The 19,174-nt window shown below is 39.1% G+C and overlaps 1 protein-coding gene across 1 annotated transcript in view; it reads right to left on the bottom strand.

The window, feature by feature from the left end:
* Positions 1-7,587: 7,587 nt before the first annotated feature.
* The window catches only part of msraa (methionine sulfoxide reductase Aa), a 35,388-nt gene continuing 23,801 nt past the window's right edge, over positions 7,588-19,174 (bottom strand). Inside the window, exon 6 of the mRNA XM_083934696.1 lies at positions 7,588-7,941. Coding sequence (XP_083790822.1) covers positions 7,771-7,941 — 171 coding nt within the window. The 3' untranslated portion in view covers positions 7,588-7,770. The remainder of the gene's footprint in view (positions 7,942-19,174) is intronic.

Below are 19,174 nucleotides of genomic sequence, written 5' to 3'. Positions count from 1 at the left end.
CAGACCGTCATGAAAAAACTAAGTTTCAATCGGAAATGAAATTGAATTGTGACCTTAAAATTGAAAGTCTCATTGAATCCTTGATTTGGAGCATCGTGACACCCTTGCAAACTCACCAAGAAAACTCACCAGAATCACCAAGAATAGATGCAGCAGAAGAGAGTCGTCAGTGAAGAAGAAGAAGAAGTCACGGAGGTGTCAGTCAAGTGTACATTCAGTCCACTGAAAAGGGTCGATCAGCAAAAAAAACTGCAAACACCGGTGTGGATGTATAGAGCTTTAAATGGATTAACAGGATTGTGTATAAAGTTGTGATACTGTCTGACTGGTCCACTTATATTTTTATATTATAGTTCACTTTATTTTATAATGGCATTTTAATTTATTAGGATTTCAAACTAGGTGTTGCAGCACTTTCCTTGTAACTGCATTTTACTGCATATAAGGCGTACAAAGTACTGTGCAGAAACTTGTTGTTACAGGCTTCTGAAGCCATATGTTTTTATGCTTACAGTGTTTACAAAGGTCTCATTCATCACTCAGGAAACTCTATATCTTTGTGTCCATCATCAAACCAGTCTTTCCTGTCCTCTTTGGGGTTTACCCTCAGTGCATCATATTGTTAACTCCACCATGTTAAAGGTGTACATAAACATTTCAATATCTCACTATTGCTTCTTGAACCTTTTGGAATTCATTTCTTACTGTGGTTGCATTTACATTTACCATTTACAACTGATGTGTAATGAATTATTCATGTTGTTGCCTCTTTTATAATCAGAGTAAACTGGCCTTTCTACATAGGAGGTTATACATTCTGTTAAACAACCACAATAACAAACCTGAGTGGACTGCAGATACATGTAAGGCCGTTTTAAACTTCCCTCATTCACACTGTATACAATTTTGTGATGTTGATTATCAAAATTGAATAATTTGTATAAGATTGAAATACTGACTGAAGATATTTGTATACCGCTGCTGTAAATAAACAGAATACAGGTCTCAGCAATGCACCAACATGCAGAGCTTTTACTATGAAACCGCCCTTTTCTTTTTCTAACAGTGTAACATTATCCCAAACAAGTACAAAAAAGCAAAAACCTCCACACCCCTGTTGTACCCTCCTATATCACTGCAGTGTCCAAATGTTGACATTGCTGATCGGCCTCTTTAGGCTTTTTTTCCACCCCTTTGCAGGAAGGTGCTACAGTTTGTGTATGTGCACTGTGTTGGCAACAGTTTGAAGTTATTTGCCATAGGTCAGATACAGCACATCCCCACATATTCCGGAAACTTTGTGTAAAGATGCATTGGCCTTGCATTTTCACCTTCTTTTTTAATTATGTTTGAAACACTTTGAGGTGTGTACCCTTTGCTCTGGGCAGGTTGTATTGGTGTTGCAACAGGAGAACTTGTGGTTGTTGTCAAGTTGAGTCAAGCAGTCTCAGAGCAGAAATATTTCAGCAGCAGCAATAACAACTACAGAGAAAAGAGCCAAGCAAACCCTAAACTCAGAAAAACACTGAATGTCAGTGTTATCGTTTTCACCTTCTTTGCAGATTGACTCCACGTCCTGTCTGTTTTTTTAAAAGCCTGTAATGGCTCAATGTCTAAGCCTCAGATTGAATTCTATTTCAAGGAATTTAGGTCATTAAAGGGGTAGTTTGGATATTTTGAAGTGGGGCTGTATGAGGTACTTATCCATAGTCAGTGTATTACCCCACAGGAGATGTTCGGGGGCAGCAGCAAAATGTATTTTAGCCACATAAAAAATATCAATTTAAGTGTGCGCTAAATTAGAATATTTTCACAGCTGTGCCCTGCCATCGCACAGCCATGTTTAAGTTTACGCAGGGGGAACTGAAGCGTTTGCAATGCTCTCTCCAAAGCCGAATCCTTCAGACAAAAACAGGTGATTAGGTTGCCCCCGTCCACAGCAGTAGATGTCTTAGCTTCCATGTCAGTACTCCTGCCTGCTTCCTCAAACTGGAGTATTGCTAGATACCACTAACAACAAGTAACGCGATTCATTAGCCCTAAACAGAGGTATGTGCTGTGCGACACTGACCTGTTCCTAATAAAGTCAGCAGTCTACTCTGCTCCTGTAGAACCTTGTGGATCTGCTCAATTTGCATCTGAACCACTTCATATGGATGATCTGGAGCCTGCCAACAGACAAACATTTAGAACTCAATCAATACACATGAATAAAACATGATCCAATGACTGTGTTAGGCATTTTCGCTTCACAGGAGAAATGATAATCTGATTTTCTACTGCCATCTAGTGGAGAGAAGAAGGACTGAACTAAAAGTGGACATGACTGATTATACAGTATAGAGCAATATTGTATCAAATAAATCCTTATCCATTATTAGTGGCCTGATTGAGATCCTATTCTCGCACTGCAAATTCAAAAGCATGTATGCTGTTCATGAGCCAGTTTACACACAGGAAACTTGACTTGAGAATGACTCTTTTCTTATGAGAAACTGACACAGGTATTTTGATATATTTTTTTCTATTTTCAAACACCTCTCTAAGTAGACTAGAAATACTGTATATAGCAACATAAGAACATTACTGTATAAAACATGAAGAGTGCTGGATTCATCATCAATAGCTGTTTTTACAATTAAAAAGTAAGTATCTGTGGTGTTTTTACCCCTTTAATCATTGAGATTTGGTTTAATACTTACATGTATAGTCTGATTTCGAATCTTAAGTGTATCACCCTCCAGGTTGGCTGGCATGTATTGCCTACTGGGGATAGCATCATCAGGGCTCAGGAGAGTGGAAAGGTCAGGGTGAGTCTTGTCCATCATTGGTTCCCCTTGAAAAGACATTGGGCCCAGGCGATCCCCTTGGTGCTGCACACCACTGTTTCCAGAAGTGGTTGAGATAGGTGCAGGAGTCTGTAACGACTGGTTTGAGTCTATGCTTGTTTTCTGGTACGTTTTCTCCATGGCTATTTCAGCAGACATCGTTGCACGATACTCACTCTTGTAGACAACTTGTTTATTCCAAGCTGGTTTTCATCTGAAAGTCGACAGCTGAAAAATGTATTATAATTGGCAATTATTAACACTGCCCTAAAATATATACACACACACACACACACAACATATATATATATTTGCATTTGACCTCTTTCTAAAATAGGTGGGAAAAAGCAGACACTTTCCCCAAGTGACACCATCTGTAAAACTTAATGTGTCTGACATTTATAAGCAAACAAGTGTGTATACTTTGATTACTTACGCCTCACTAGTTTTTCTTTGAATCAATTATTTCTGTCATATAGGGTTTTTTCATTTTCAAAAGCAAAAACAGGAGTTTGCTGTCAATATTCAATTTACAAGTTAAGCTGCTATTAAAGTAAATAGACTTAACAATACATGTTCAATAAGTGTTCAAGATTCAGAAGTGTCAGTGGTTAAGACTATGATATATGTATTTTAATGCTAACAAAATAATCATAATTTTAAAAGCTGTGCTGGTTAATGTTGGTGTGTTGGTAGATACTAATTAACCTTACAGCTTGAATATGAACAGAACATTTTAGTAACATGTTTCTGCTTTTCAGAAAGAGCAGAAAATGCTTGTTGAGAGTGCATTAAAGCGGGGGTCTTCAATGTTTTTTGGGCCAAGAACCCCTTAGCATTAGAGCAGGAACTCCCTACTGCACACTCTAGCCTATGCACATACTTCTTTATGATGTTATTTATAACACTAAGCTATTAAAATTATGACTATTGACATATAAATACATTTAAACATAATGTTTTTTATATGAAACATAGGCCTACATGTGGAAGAAACAGTGAATAGTTAATACTTAACCATGTAGTGGCTACCTTGCCTAAAGGCCAGTAAGCCTTCTTATCAATGTTGTTTTAGATTAAATTAAATGTTTCTTAATTTCACAGATAAGCCGAGTTATCTTCTATAATATGTTGGAATCATGTTAATGCATATTTTCATGTTTGCGAGAAAAAACAATATTTTTATTTTGGCGGACCCCCTGGAGCAACTCTGACGACCTTCCTAGGGGTCCCGGACCCCCTGTTGAATATCTCTGTTTTACATAAGCCTAACTGTCAAATCATGAATTGAATTAAATTACGTCTCAAATCTGTAAAAAATAAATTAATTAATAGAAAATACCAACAACATTAGCATTTCAAACTTAAAAGTGCCAAACTACATTCAAAAACCTAGACATTTACTGTAAACTAACGTTAACTTAGCTTAAAACGGCTGAACGCTAACGGTAGAACCTCTCAACTGACAGTTTCAAACCGATGACGTACAAACTTAGTTAATACATTAAAAAAATACGTATTTTCTCCCCCTTTAGCAGAGTTAAATTCTCAAGGAGCAGTGACAGGTGACATTTCTGTAAACTAGTTAGCATATATTTCATTTTAAGTTAGCGTTAAGTTAATGATTTACCTTACGTCTCGAGCAACCGTTGATAAAAGTTTACTGTTGCTACGGTTACTAGGCAACGTCATCCCCTCCGTCACAACCTTATACAGTCACAACGCGTTTTGCGTCACAATCATAGACTGAATATGGTCACAATTAAACAACTCTCCCAAAAAATCAATGTCACACTAATAACGTTAACCCATCCCGGTGGATTTAGCAAAAAAAGGCACACCTGCTTCGGAGGCACAGCTAAACAGGTTTTGGTGATACAACTAACTCCGGTATGGAGCAAAATTGTAATTGAAACACTAAAATCTGAAGCTGAACTTTCAAGTTTTGATCTTGAACTCTGAAAAATACAGTACGAATACAAGTTCTTTTTCCCACATTCAATATAATTTGGATTCAGTTCTGGAATTATTTTGAATAAATCCCTTATTCTCTTCTAAATAAACGCATTTTAACTAGCAAAACTAGATTTAAAGGGTAACTACGCCCATTTACATAATTCATACACGTTATTCATATGGTGTTTAAAAATATAAGTAAACATTAACAACTCCTGATTCCCAAAACTGGATTTCTAAAACTCAGATTTGTGGAGAGTCCAGTAGCTCTCTTGGTAGAACCCAAAAAGCCAAAAAAATAATCTTGAAAAAAAAAAAAACTCCATGGGATCTTATTTCGGAAAAAAAACACATGTATGGTAAAGATATGCATGTATGGCATTCTTTCTTATGCCATTTTAACTGTTTTTAAACCATGTGGTCATAGTTAAGCACACCACATGATGGCAGCAGCATCATGTGGACAGATCCAGGTACAGGCCTGGTGTGAAATGGGGGCAAATTGGAAAAGTGATGTGTTTGTGTCCTTTAATATACAGCAGATTTGTTGAATTCTGGTAGCATCTTCATTTCTTGCTAACACAAAGCCTCCTACAATACTCAATACTGTCTCAATTGGTATTGGTATAATAGTGTGAAATCTTCTATGAAATGAACCTCTAACCCCCCCACATCCTACAGATCATTACTGAATATAGTAAGATAAAAAAAACGTTATCAAAAGCATTCAGTTCTTTCATGTCACGTCAGTGGTTAATGTGTTTAGTCAAAGCAAATGTGATACTCTTTCATATGACAAAGCTGGCAAGTACCGAAAATACAAAACCACAGTGGAAATCAGTTTTTAACCTTGTTGACATTCAATTCAATTTTATTTTATTTATAATGCCAAATCATAACAAAAGTTATCTCAGGACACTTTACAGAGTAGGTATAGACCACACTCTATGACTTATTTATGATAAACATAGACCCAACAATTCCCCCGTAGAGTACGGTGGCAACGAAAACCTTCACTATAACAGACAGCAAAGTCAGACAGACCCAGCTCTGTGGAGGACGGACATCTGTCTGCACCTGTTGGGGAGGAAGAAAATACATGTCTGTATGGTGTGAAAAAACATGCTACAAGACAAGCAAAATGGAAAGTCTACGCCACGGCTGAGCATTTCTGCCTTGAAACTGCAGTGTACCAATCACAGACAGCCAGGGTTTCATACATCACATACTTAAAGAACCAATCCCATCATCTTGGGGCTGAAGCGTTCCTGTAACTATGGCAGCGAAGGTGGGCGGGGCCAGGGGCCAGATCCAGAATTCTTGAATGAGGAAGAAGACAAGATGTGCTTACATGCCCATTTTCATTTTTTATTTCATTTTTTTGTTTGTTTGTTTTTGCCTTTTTGCCAACCAATCACGGGGCTCTTTGAAATTTCTATTGTTCTGTTTACAACCAACAAACCCCGAAAGAACAAAGGGTGTGTGGGGCCACACTGATTAATATTGAGCCAATGTTAATGTTCTTTGATTAAAAACAGTAACCAGTCTGTCTGGTGTCTTCATCCTTGTACGATATAACGGCTATACCGCTTGGTGCTCACAATTATTGCTACGTTAATTCTTCATCAAAGAACAAACATTCATTTCTGTTTCAGTAGAGTTTTAGTGAATTGTGGTCTAAATTGTGAGGTTTTTACTTTGCCAAGGATTAAAGGAGCAAATGTCTCAAAAATCTAAATATATATAATATATATTTTCACAAAATCTCAAGCATCAGCTTCGTTCTAGAAATAGTGATCAGGTTTAGCGTGAAAAGCCGGTCAGGTCCCGTTCCTGCAGTGTGCATCATGGAGGCGATCCAACGCAGCAGAGATCCAATGGGGCGCGCTGCCATTTCCAAAAAAGACAGATCATCTCATTTTCTTGCCTTTTTCGGCTCTGTGGTGGTTGATGCCAAGCTGGCACCAAACACTGCTCTTGCTGGGGTGTGTGTGTGTGTGTGTGTGTTTGTGTTGTACCATCAAAACACACATTTACTGTACAAACACGTGCATGCAGATCAACAGCGATGACAGATGAGACACGGACAGGAACATTACTTTAGGAAAAGATCAGAGGAAGGAGGTCATCTGAAATCCTTTCTGGAAACACAACACACACCAAACAACAGAAGCAAACACAAAAAAAATATTTTTAATAAATAATAAATCTGGTGTTCACCTAGTCTGCTGCACATTCTCTACGAAAATGTTTTAAATTATACAAGGTTTAAGCGACACAGGTATCTTAAGTGGCTAAGACTAAAGTAAGCAAAAATCAATATTAAAGTTAGCAAACCCATTTTCTCCACCTCTTGTATGATGAGAGGTGGTGAAAATGAAGTGGTCTGTGTATTGATGAGATATTCCTGAGGATCATCTCCTGTGCTATAGGGCCGCAACTAACGATTATTTTCACTCTTGATTAATCTGTCGATCATTTTCTCGATTATTCAAATAGTTGTTTGGTCCAGAAAATGTCAGAAAAAGGTGAAAAATGAGGATCAGTGTTTCCCCAAAGCCCAAGAGGACATCCTCAAATGTCTTGTTTTGTCCACAACTTTAAAGATATTTAGTTTACTGTCACAGAGCAAAGAAAGCAGAAAACATTCACATTAAATAAGCTGAAATCAGAGAATTTGGACATTTTTCCTTTAAAAAAACATACTCAAACCAATTAAGTGCTTATCAAAATCGAATTTACATAGTGCAGTGTGTATAGATTTAAAACAACACTCAGGAAAGAGAAAAGACAGGTTTTTGATTTCAGAAGTTTTTAATAGGTTATATCCCTCTACAGATTTCTATATAAACTGCATAGGCAGATTTTTATCTGCAGTTGTAATTCAAAAACTGATATCGATATAGTATCTAAAACAAAGCTTTCAGATTCTGTAAGCATTTTAAAACATTAAAATTGCCCCAGTGTTGCATTGCTTACTGGCTGTCTAGGCCTTAGTCTTGATTCCTATTGGACAGGAGACACCTGTCCCTCCCAGTCCGCAGTAGCCATCAGGGTTTTTACTCAAGTACTGCTGGTGGTAATCCTCGGCGTAGTAGAACGGCTTGGCTTCGGCTATTTCTGTTGTAATGGCACCAAAACCTTCCTCTGTTAGCACCTGAAAGAAGCAGCAAGAAAGACACAATATTTGTGGGTTTACAAAGTTTCGGTGCCGATGGAATGGAAGTCTGTCACTACTCAATCCATCCAATATTCCCTGACCCATGGGCCACTCTAACCCTAAACCTGTGTCTATACCACAGGCATCTCAGAAGTGTTTTTCACTTGCAGATCTCACGCAACAGATCTACTCGTGCTATCTGCCTCGTGGCTTCGTCTGCCTCGTGTGTCATTTACGTCTCACGGCTGTAAACGTGTCTTGTCGCGTTTATTTGCGCTTCAAGTATATTTTTTCCAGTAATACGCACAAAAATAAGGCTGAAGGCATGGTTTAACCATTCAAGTGCACCAAGTGCCCCAATGTTGCCTTATTTAACCCAAACTGTCCTCTATTTCTAGTAGTTTTTTCTTTCAATTCATAGCGCTAACCACATGTTTTGGAAAGATGAAGAAAAATGTATACGCTCCAGGTGGGATGACACCTACAAAAAAACAATATTAAGAATATATTCACAGTCGAATTGATTCTGATTCTGATTAGAATTTGGTGATGACACCATCTCCTCCTTATGATGAAAATAACTCAACCAGATGGCATGTGGGTAAATTAAAAGAGACAAAGAGACAGCAAGCATGAAAACTCATTTTTAATTTGAGTGCGGGATGGGTGTTGCTGTGTTTTTACTATGTGTTTACAACGCAGCTTGATCGAACCACGAGCGGTGGAGGAGCCTAATTTGGGTCGACATTTACATGTTTAGCCTTTAAACCGCAAAGCTGCCTTTTTTCTCACCTGACACGACACCTATCGACACCCATATCCTCTGGGTTTATGGTTATTAGCCTGATGGTCATCATAATAATAAAAAAGAGCTATCCTTCAGGCGTTCAAACATGACGACTGTACTTTTAAGAAAACAGGAACTTTTGTGGCACAAATTAGGATCAAAGCACGATGACGTTTCTTTGATTTAAGTTTAATGTGAATGCTTCAACCGTTGGCTGAATATTCAGGTTAAATATTTAATAACTGGATGCTTTATTTGATGGTGTGTATTCAGCTGCACTACAATCACAATAATTCACTGCTTAATTATATGTTTAATTTCTTTTGATTATGGAGCAGTTTTGATTCTGATTAACAGAAATAGTTTATATAAAAATGATGCACAGCTGAAGCTACACAGGCAGATCCATGTCGTTTAACGGTTATTGCCTGTTGTTAAAAATGACATGTTTTATAGTTATATGACAACGACTCCTAGCATTCAACTGGCAGCAATTTTTGAACTAGCAATGCATGATTCCATTCAGTGCCTTCACTCAAACTTGTTTGGTTTTTGCTCCAAAAACATGCATGCTAATTATTTAAAAAAAATTATAAATGATCACCACAGGCATCCAGCTGTGACCTGATCAGCCTACTGTAAAGAGGAAGGATGACACCAACTGAAAAAATACCCATGATAATTAAAGCCCCACGTATCATTATGACCACAAGTGTCACAAGTGTTTACTTCACTCAACACCTCCATCATCCCTCCCTCCACTCCTCCATCTAGTATTCTGTTAATTAGCCAGAGAACCAGAGGTAAGGCATGCTTCAGGAGCTGGATTTGACCTGAGGTCCCAGCGGGGAGCCTCTCCTCTGGGCTGAAGGTCCCTCATACTGATCCCCAGACTGGTCAGATGCGTACATGAACTAATGAAGCCTCTTGGATGAGAGGTGAAACGCCTTCCTAGACAAACGACCAAGTCTAGTTGCTTTTGACTGAAATTGCTTTGAGGATAACGATGACCTGGACAAATGAGAATTTTCACAGGCTTATCGTCCCTCATACTGTAGCTCCAGAGACATAGAGCCTCTACCAGCTGCAAGGTTTAAAGAAATATTCTAAAAGCTTTCTTTTATCCAACATTTTGAGATAATTTCAATAAATTCTATACCAACATGCTATAACACTGTGTGAGACATGTAGTTGTGTCTGAAGCCTTAGTATGAAACCAAGAGTATGTGAACTGCTACTATTTCAGGTAAAATATTACGCTATACAAACACTGACCACTACACTGGCATAAATATCCCACAATGCAATGCAGCAGTTACTACAATGTTCATAACAGACAAACGGACAGCGACCGAGTCAGTTATGTAACGTCAATAAAGGCCTGAACACATGTGACATGCTTGCCTGTGAATATTCATACCGGTGATGTGCATGGCTCAACAGTTACCCCTGTCTAGGGCTCTTATTGTGAAAGGTAAGAATGGATCTGACAATGCTCCTATGTTAAGGTTTAAAGGAGTAAAGTTTGGTCTTGAATCGGATAACAGAGCTTCCATGTTGTTGTTTTGTAATCCCATCGATGTATTATTTCCATCCAATTTATCCGGTGGCCACTCGAGGTACTGCAACGAAAAGTTCCCCTGAGGTCCAAAAAAAACGTTTTCTCCATACAGATTAAAGAAATAAGCCACTGTTGCAAAAGAGATGTATGTAAAACGGTTCACTGGACACTTGGGACAGCAAACAATGACGAACTCTATTACGAATTTTTAACCCATTTTATATTTGTAAAAATGTCCTCAAGCCCAGAAAAGTGATTTTAAAACCTGAAACGTCATCCCAATGTAAAGATTATGAGCCAAGCAGGAACTCACCAGCAACAGAAACGCTACTGCGCATATTTAGTGTGCCGCATACTATTTTTATCCGCATGACGGATTAAAAAATGCAGACGAAAAATGCTAATTTGGTGTGAAAGGGCCTAGCGGGGGGGCCTGATGTGTTTGTTACGGTGCAGAGTGTCACTGTCAACAACTACACATATATATTCATTCAGTGTGAAACAGAAGGGAACAGCAAAGAACTGCAGTATAAAAGCAGAATATAAATGTGGCAAAATGTGTGATGGCATTATTCTGGAGACGTCAAGGCTCAATGTGAGATGGTACAAATTGTTGTTGTGAATGCACTTTCAGTTTGAGAGGAACAAAGTCCCGGGGAAATACTAAAAAGTTCTCTGTTTTTATTTTTAGAAGAAGAAGAAACAATCAGACTTAAAGCAGCACTGGGTAATTTCACACATTAGTGCCTCTAATAGTTAGTGAGAGGTAATTGTTTGAAAACCATTTCAACTTCACTGACGTCAGCGCTGCAAAGTTGTTAAAGAAGATGTCAGCAAACAAACCCACAGGGTCTGTGATGATGTTGCTATAAGAGAACATACCAAAGAGACTGAACATCTAACGTTAGCGAGTTTAGCTTTTTTTAATGGATAGTGTTTGCTCCCTGCTGTTGAATTATCACTTCCTGTACTGACACAACAATTAAATTTGAGTGAGTAGGGTGGAGGTATACAACACAGCAGTTATTCAGAATGGGACTCTCTTCTTTGTTGTAGCTGCATTTCATGATTACGAAAAGAAGACCCTCACATAGAGAAGGCACATTTATTTATACCTTTCAATCACAAAGGACAAACAAAGGTTTTTACTTTGACTTCAGAGTCTGAGCAGACCTCAGTCGCTTCTCATCAGTGTGATGCAAAAATGCAGTGAGGGAATGCCCAAAATTCGCATGCACCAGACCAATTGTGCCAACTTTGCACACCAGGTCCGGTGTAAATTATCCGCCAAGTTCCATTTTTGCTGGACAAAAAAATAAAACGAGGCAACTGTGGGTCTACTGAGACACCAAGACACCCAGCATCTACGGGTGCACGGCAGTCTTATAGCTAGAAATGAATGAAGAGAACTGGCCGGTTGACAGACAGAAATAGGAAAAGTACTGAAGAATACAAATATGGATCTGAAAATGAGCCTAGTACATTATTTCCCATTTAAGAGAATGAATAACAGCACAAAATATTGGGAATATACACTTTTAGGCTAAAACTGTCATCAATCCAACACTACCCGTGTTTCCCAAAATGGCTGCATTTTCTATGTATTTGGTCCAGTGGCATCCTCAACCATCCTCCCTGTCTTATTTTTGGCAATTCGGTGCATTTGTTTGGGCAGATCCTGCCGCTGTGTTAGCAGCCTGCTATAGATGCATAATTCACATCCATTAATTTGCATGTCAGAGAAGTACATTCCTCATTTGAAATGCAAATATCTTGACTGCTCTGGTAAAGCAGGGAAAACGTGAACGATACTGATAAGCACCCAGGAGACATGAGGGAGGAATGGAAAAAAAGGTGAAGCTGGCATGTTAAAAAGCGCTAGAGAGGGATTACATTGACAAAGGAGAAAGAAAAGGAAGAGTAAAGAAAAGCAGCTGTTTTGTGTTCAGAAGAAGATATATCATGAAAAGAAAATGTAGCCGGAGAGGTGTTTCAACGAGGAAAGAGATGCCAGAACAATGAGTACAAACAGCTTTAGCACCCTGCGAGCGAGCACACATTATTACATAAAGCAAGCATGCAAGTACACACACACATACTCACTCACACACATACACACTGTTACCACTTCCACCTGCCATTTTAGACGCAGTGCACACCCTAATGATGGGTAGGAGGCAAGAGAAGAAAAGGGAGGCTCCTTTCATGCTGCAGACAGCCGTCTGCAAGGTAATTTTCTGCAGTGCTGTTGTACTTGCACACACACACGCACACACACACACACACACACACACACACACACACACACACACACACACACACACACACACACACACACACACACACACACACACACACACACACACACACACACACACACACACACACACACACACACACACACACACACACACACACACACACACACACACACACACACACAATTCCCCAATCACTCTGTGTGAACAATACAATCAAGCCAGGCGGCATAGAGAACATAGTCAATACCCTGACACCAAATTATCCAGACTATTCTCTCTCTTTATCACCACTCCTGGCCTGAAAATCCTCTCTTCTTCCATCTTTACATCACTTTTTCACACTTCCCTCTTTTATGTCTGCATGTGTGAAATGTTTCTGAAAAAGAAGAAGACATTATTTCCCTCTGGGGATCAGAGCGGATACTAATAAAAATTCAGCAAGTGTCTGGGAGGCGTGTCCTGGGAAAATCTCTCTGCGCCCTGATGCATTTTACATGTTCAGGTTTGTTTGGAATGAGGAGAGAAGAAGTCCGGTAGTTGGCATTAGCGGCCACCGTGACTGCAGGGACAAAGAGAAAGAACGCCACCTTCACAGACTTCATTAACAGGAAGGAGGAGGACTCCACCCAAGGTTTTTTTGGGAGCACAGATTCATTAATATTTTAAAGACGGCGCTGTACGAATGCACGCAGAGTCGACGTAAGGAGGTGAATGCTGCATTTACTCTCAACCGAGAAAAACCCCCACTGAAATATTAAAATGTCCTCGTCTTTTTTGGCACAAAAATGTTAGAAATTTATATAAAACAACAGATAACTTCAGAATATATACATGTATTTAAATAATTTCCCCCTGGGATTATTAAAGTATTTAATATAAAAAAAAACATTTAAAAAAAAGAAGAATGAAAACAAAATGTGAAAAAACCCAGTGTATGCATGTGTGTGCTTGTGCACGTTAGTTTTGCAACTAAAGCGTTTTTTTTTTTTGTTGTTGTAGAGGACAGATTTAAGGCCCAGATGGTTTGGCATAGAGTGAGTTTGCTGTAGGCCAACCACACACGCACACAAACAACCCCACACACACACACACACACACACACAGACACACACACACACACACACACACACACACACACACACACACACACACACACACACACACACACACACACACACACACACACACACACACACACACACACACACACACACACACACACACACACACACACACACACACACACACACACAGATGGGAGAGGGTGGGGGAGGCAATCTGGTGAGAAAAAAATGAGAGAAAAACCAAAACTAGAAAGATTGATCGAGAGATGTAGCGGTTGGATGAAGAGATACTTTCGATACATCTGTGACCAGCTTTTTTCATTACACCTCACAAAAGTCAATGTATAGGTAAAAAAAAAAGTGATATTCTCAGAGCCTTTCTACCTGCTAAAAATGGAAATATTGACCACAGGATGGCAACTATTTATGTCATCAAATTTCAAAGGGGTTTATCCTCTGAGGAGCAAGAATGTGCTCAACAAATGCTTGTTTTCTTATTATATATATATATATATATATATATATATATATATATATATATATATATATATATATAGTATTTATTGTGAAAAAGTGGAAACGCTGGTTTAAAGGTGTGTTCAGACTGACAGCCATGCATCCTTCCTGCAGATTTCCCAGCTGGACCGGTAATTTGCTGCAAACAGCCAATGTAGTTGACCCATTGCGTCAATTCGTGCCACCGTCTAATTGCGTCTTTACATTGACGTTGCCGAAATTGCTTCATGTTCTGTCTGCCGTAGACTGCATAAAAGAAGTGGGCATAGACACCCATAGCCACTCGTCACCCATTGGTTTGTGGGGTACTGTTTCGAAGCCTCGATTTTGGGATTTTGGCCGTCAACATTTTGTTTTGTTTTTTCAAAACCAGAGGAGACCATATTTTGGGGCAATCTCTAGCTCACCCGGTAGAGTCTGAGCCCCATGTAGGATGAATTCTTGGCATTGTCCCGGGTTCGAATCAGACTCTATGGTCCGTTGCTGCACGTCCTCTCTTCTCTCTCCTCACTATCATTCTTTAGCAGCTCTATATAATAAAGTCAACAAAAAGCCCTTAAAATAATATTTGAAAAAAAAATATATCTGCTGGCTACAACGGACAGTCCAAAAATATTAACCGTTAAAAATGACTTGAAACAACAAGCAATTGAGACCATAAACACATTAGGAAAATGTTCACTGAAGTAATTAATCAAGTGAGAAGTAGGCTTATTTTCTCATTGACTTGTATACAATCAGACTTATTTTTACAGAGAGCGGAGTCGCCCCCTGTTGGACATTAGAAAGAATGCAGGTTGAAGGCAGTTTCCGCTCGGCCAGTTAAAGTAATATTCAAAAGAAAGATCACAATACCAAAGCCAAAATCTGTCAATTTCTACAGTAATCTGCCTGATGTTGGCGCTAGAGGGTAAAACCACTTGGATTCATCCTCTGTGTATTAAATACATCCACAGCTTGAACTGAGGATAATCCAGACATACATTTGTGATATATTGTCTGTGCTTGTACAGGTCGATCCTCTTGGGAGCATGAATGTTCTCAGTCAATTTCTTGGCAAAACTGCTTGGATTCTTGTGTACATTTAGGGCGGCAATAGCTCAGTGAGCAAGGCACCGAACCCCCAACTGCTCGGGGCGCTGGTCACTGGCAGCCCCCTCGCTCTAACATCTCTCCTTAATTGCATGTATAGGTCCTGTTTGTGCATGTGTGTATTTCGGGCCTGTGTGTGTAACATGTATAATAATAAGAGTGAAAAATTAAATTTCCCCGTGCGGGATAAATAACGTAATTCTTCTTCTTCTTCTTCTTCTTATTTCTAAGATACCCTTTGTCTTGTTGCTCAAGCTCGTTTTGATTCTCTTCTTTCTGTGTTGTGTTGTGTTGTGTTGCACTTTTGTTTCTCAATGATATCCTCTTTAGACAGCACACAGCTAACGTGACATAACACATTTCATCATAGTTCAACTCCACGCAAGAGGGAACAAAAGCACACTTGCACGCATCAGCTACTTCTCCAGTTTATGTCCAGTAAATGGGCTTTCTGGGCCCTCAAAAGTCCTGCACATATAACAAGCTGCATGACATTAATTTAACAATTATCTGAACATTAAGATACTTTTGGGGAAACACGCTGCTGGTATTTAAGGCCTTGGGAAATCAGTGCTAAGATACTCCAATATAAAGGCAATAAAATTGACTGGGTTTTAAGTAATTGTAACATTTCCATATCAGTCTGAATTGAATGCCGTCAGATTAACATAAAGGCCACAGCAGCACAAGGTTAAATACACACAGAGAGAGAAAGATGAACGCCTTCTCAGACCACTGTAATACATTAAATATCATCAGCTCTTATGCACAAATCGGTGAACTACAAAAAACTCTGTGAAAGAGTTGTTGAAGTGATCCATACTTCCCTCCTCTTACCTCTTAAAACTACAGCAATAATCAGATATCTCTATATTTCACTCAAGTCAAATGTTGAATAACTGAATATCTATCAAGACACATGTTAAGAATTAAACAAATGTCAACTTCCTGTTCCATCAATCCATCCCCAAGCACTTGTCCCTAACAGGGTCGCGGGGGGCTGGAGCTAATCCCAGATGACATTGGGCATGAGGCGGGTTACACCCTGGACAGGACGCCCAACTTCCTGATATTCAATCCAAATAACGGGATCGGGATTAAACACTTAATAAAATACTTGGTGAAAATATTACAATAGACCCAATGGTGGCCCTACTAGGTCTATTACCAAGAGGTAATGAAGGAAGAGCCAAAAAATATCTCTTACAAATACTATTACCAACAACATTAAATGCATTACAGTAAGCAGGTTGAAGCCTGACCATCCAACACACAATATGTGGACTGAAAAAATAAAGGGAATATATCAAATGGAACAGATAATATACTCCCTGAGACTTTGAAAACATATACTCAGTAAAAAGTGGAGCCCTGCTATGGGTATACTGATATAATTCTATTTCTTTTATTTCATCTTGCTTTATTCTATTTTATTTTATATTTTTCTTTGTCATTAAAGTCTCTTTAGTTGTACCATAACTGTTACCTTGTGTATGAAACAGCTGATGATGAATATGATTCTGTACATGACTTTGAATGGAACAAATAAAAACCAAGTTAAAAAATAAATAAATAACTACCGGTATTAACAAACATACTCAATAACATTCTGAACTAAACATAGTTTTTTTCCAGAGCCAATGATGAAAATAATAAACGCTTAATTTCCATCTTTGCTAAGAACTGCACACAAGCCTACCGCTGGCAGTAGTGGATCAGGTAGCGACTGTCACATTTCCCCTCAGAAACTTTAAATCAAAAGCTTCTTCATGCTTGCATTTTTATTGTGACACTACACGTGTTTATTATGTTCCTGTTTCCTTGACAGGAGAGGGCAGAGAGGCATCATGGGGGAAGGAACAGATCAGAAAAGGCAGAGAGTGCGGCTGTGGAGAGGGGCTGTGGAGCGGGGCTTTGGAGCGGGGCTGTGAAGCGGGGCTGTGAAGCGGGGCTGTGAAGCAGGACGCAGAGGGCACAGTGGCCGATGAGCATACAATTTTCAGAAGGGGTATTAAGGCCAGACAGAAGGGTGACGAAGGCCACAGCAATTCCTGTCCTGGTGGCTCTGAATTAACAATGAGGGCGTCTACAGAAAACTACAATAATGCTTTCTAGCTGCATAGTGTTTGAACCCAAGAACCAGGTTTTTTTTTCGCAACACATCAGCTCGTGTTTCCATGAGATCATAAACACAATATGTTGACTTCGGCAGTGAAGGAGGCACAACGAGTGAAACAAAGAGACGAATCCTGCTGAACAGATACGAGGCTTTAGACAGAGAAAAGGAGGCATGAACAAGGGGAGGAATAACAGAGATAAAAATGGAGTATGATGAAGACCAGACTACGATAGAACAGAATAGAAAAGAATAAAAGAGCGTAACCTCCTCCTCGTCAGTTTCCATGGCAACAAGCCCTGTTGGTGGGATAGTGGTGCAGAAGTCTCAGCAGGAGTTCAGCAGAGATAGTGTGTGAACATCTTTTGTGTGTATGAGTGTTGAATTGAAAAGCACCCATACATACACATATTTGAAATGTTACATACACACACACAAACACAGAAATATTTCAGTATTCATCTGCTGATGCCAAAAACATCTGTGCGAGTGCTTCTGAGACAGAGAGATGAAAAGATGGATGAGCAGTAGAGGAGGATGCTGGGAAATTGAGTCAGAGAAAAAAGAAGGGAGTGACAGAAAGATGATGAGGACAGAAGGGAAGAGATGAATTAAAGTCATAATCAGTAAGATTTAAGAAACCTTGTTTCTAGCAGCCTCTTTGGTGGTAAGAGGTAACTGCACATGAGCCTGTTCTTTCAAAGCCTCCATCTTGTCACGTTCATAGTCGCTATGTGTGTTGACTTTTTTTTTTGCTCTTTTGTAAACTTTGTTGAAAGTTAAGAATACATTTCCTATAGAACATCTCTATACCTTGTCCTTTGAGTAAACAAACTAAACAGCCTTATGTTATTGATCTTATTTACACGACAGCATGTTAATTCTGTCTTTATAATTCTCAGAAAACTCGACAGTGTTGGAGATTCACTTGTTCAAAGATCGTTTGTTAGATTCTTTGGGAAGAGGCTCCACTCCTAACGGGAAAACGAAACTGAAACTTATCAGAGATCCTTTATTATTTAGTTTGAGAAGATGATTCACTCCTTCAAAAAACAACTAAAACAGAACTAAACAAACTGAAATTCTTTATTTTTACTTTATTTTGTTGTGCTTGAAACCATGAAGTGATTTCTGATTTAACTTTGGACTGTTTCTGTTGGGGAACATTATTTGGACCTTTTGGACAATTATTTAAAAGACATTTTCTGATGCTGAGTGTAGCTAATTGTGCAATACACTGATTTAAACTGACTTTGCATTGTGGTTTGGATTATTGCTTCTATAATTGCGATCCTTCTTTCTGGTGATTTGTAACACCTTTTAACACATAATTTATCCATGTGGGGATTGACCTTTCAATACAAACCTAACCATTAAATTGTCTGATTAAACACCGACTGGCACGTTAAAAATCTTTTTTTGTCATTGCCCCCCCAACGCTGTAAACCGGGGGGAAACACTGTATTACACTCCTGCCCTTATACAAGCCTGACTCAGAAGTTCCAAGTTTCCAATTCCAATTCCAAGTGAACGCAGCATAACCGGCAGTGACGATCTGGGCTGACAGAACAACCACTGTCAGCGGCATCACTAACATGGCCGCTTATTTCCATTTAGAGAGGGAATCTCTCCACAGAGCAGAGATTGGAAAACTTGGCAAAGACACAAGTGCTTTCATTAGTGGGTCATATGATCATCACCATTTTTTAAACTGACTCCTGATAGATAGTGACTTAACAGACAATTAACTATCTGAAAATCTTACAGATTATATCTTTAAATGCAGAGATAGAGGAGAACTGACAGTGAACAGCGGGGTTAAAGGATGGTTGG

Source organism: Echiichthys vipera (genome assembly GCF_963691815.1).
Source record: "Echiichthys vipera genome assembly, chromosome: 19".
Lineage (NCBI taxonomy): Eukaryota > Metazoa > Chordata > Actinopteri > Perciformes > Trachinidae > Echiichthys > Echiichthys vipera.
The sequence above is the reverse complement of the archived record's forward strand: the minus strand, read 5'-3'. Positions and strand labels throughout refer to the sequence as shown.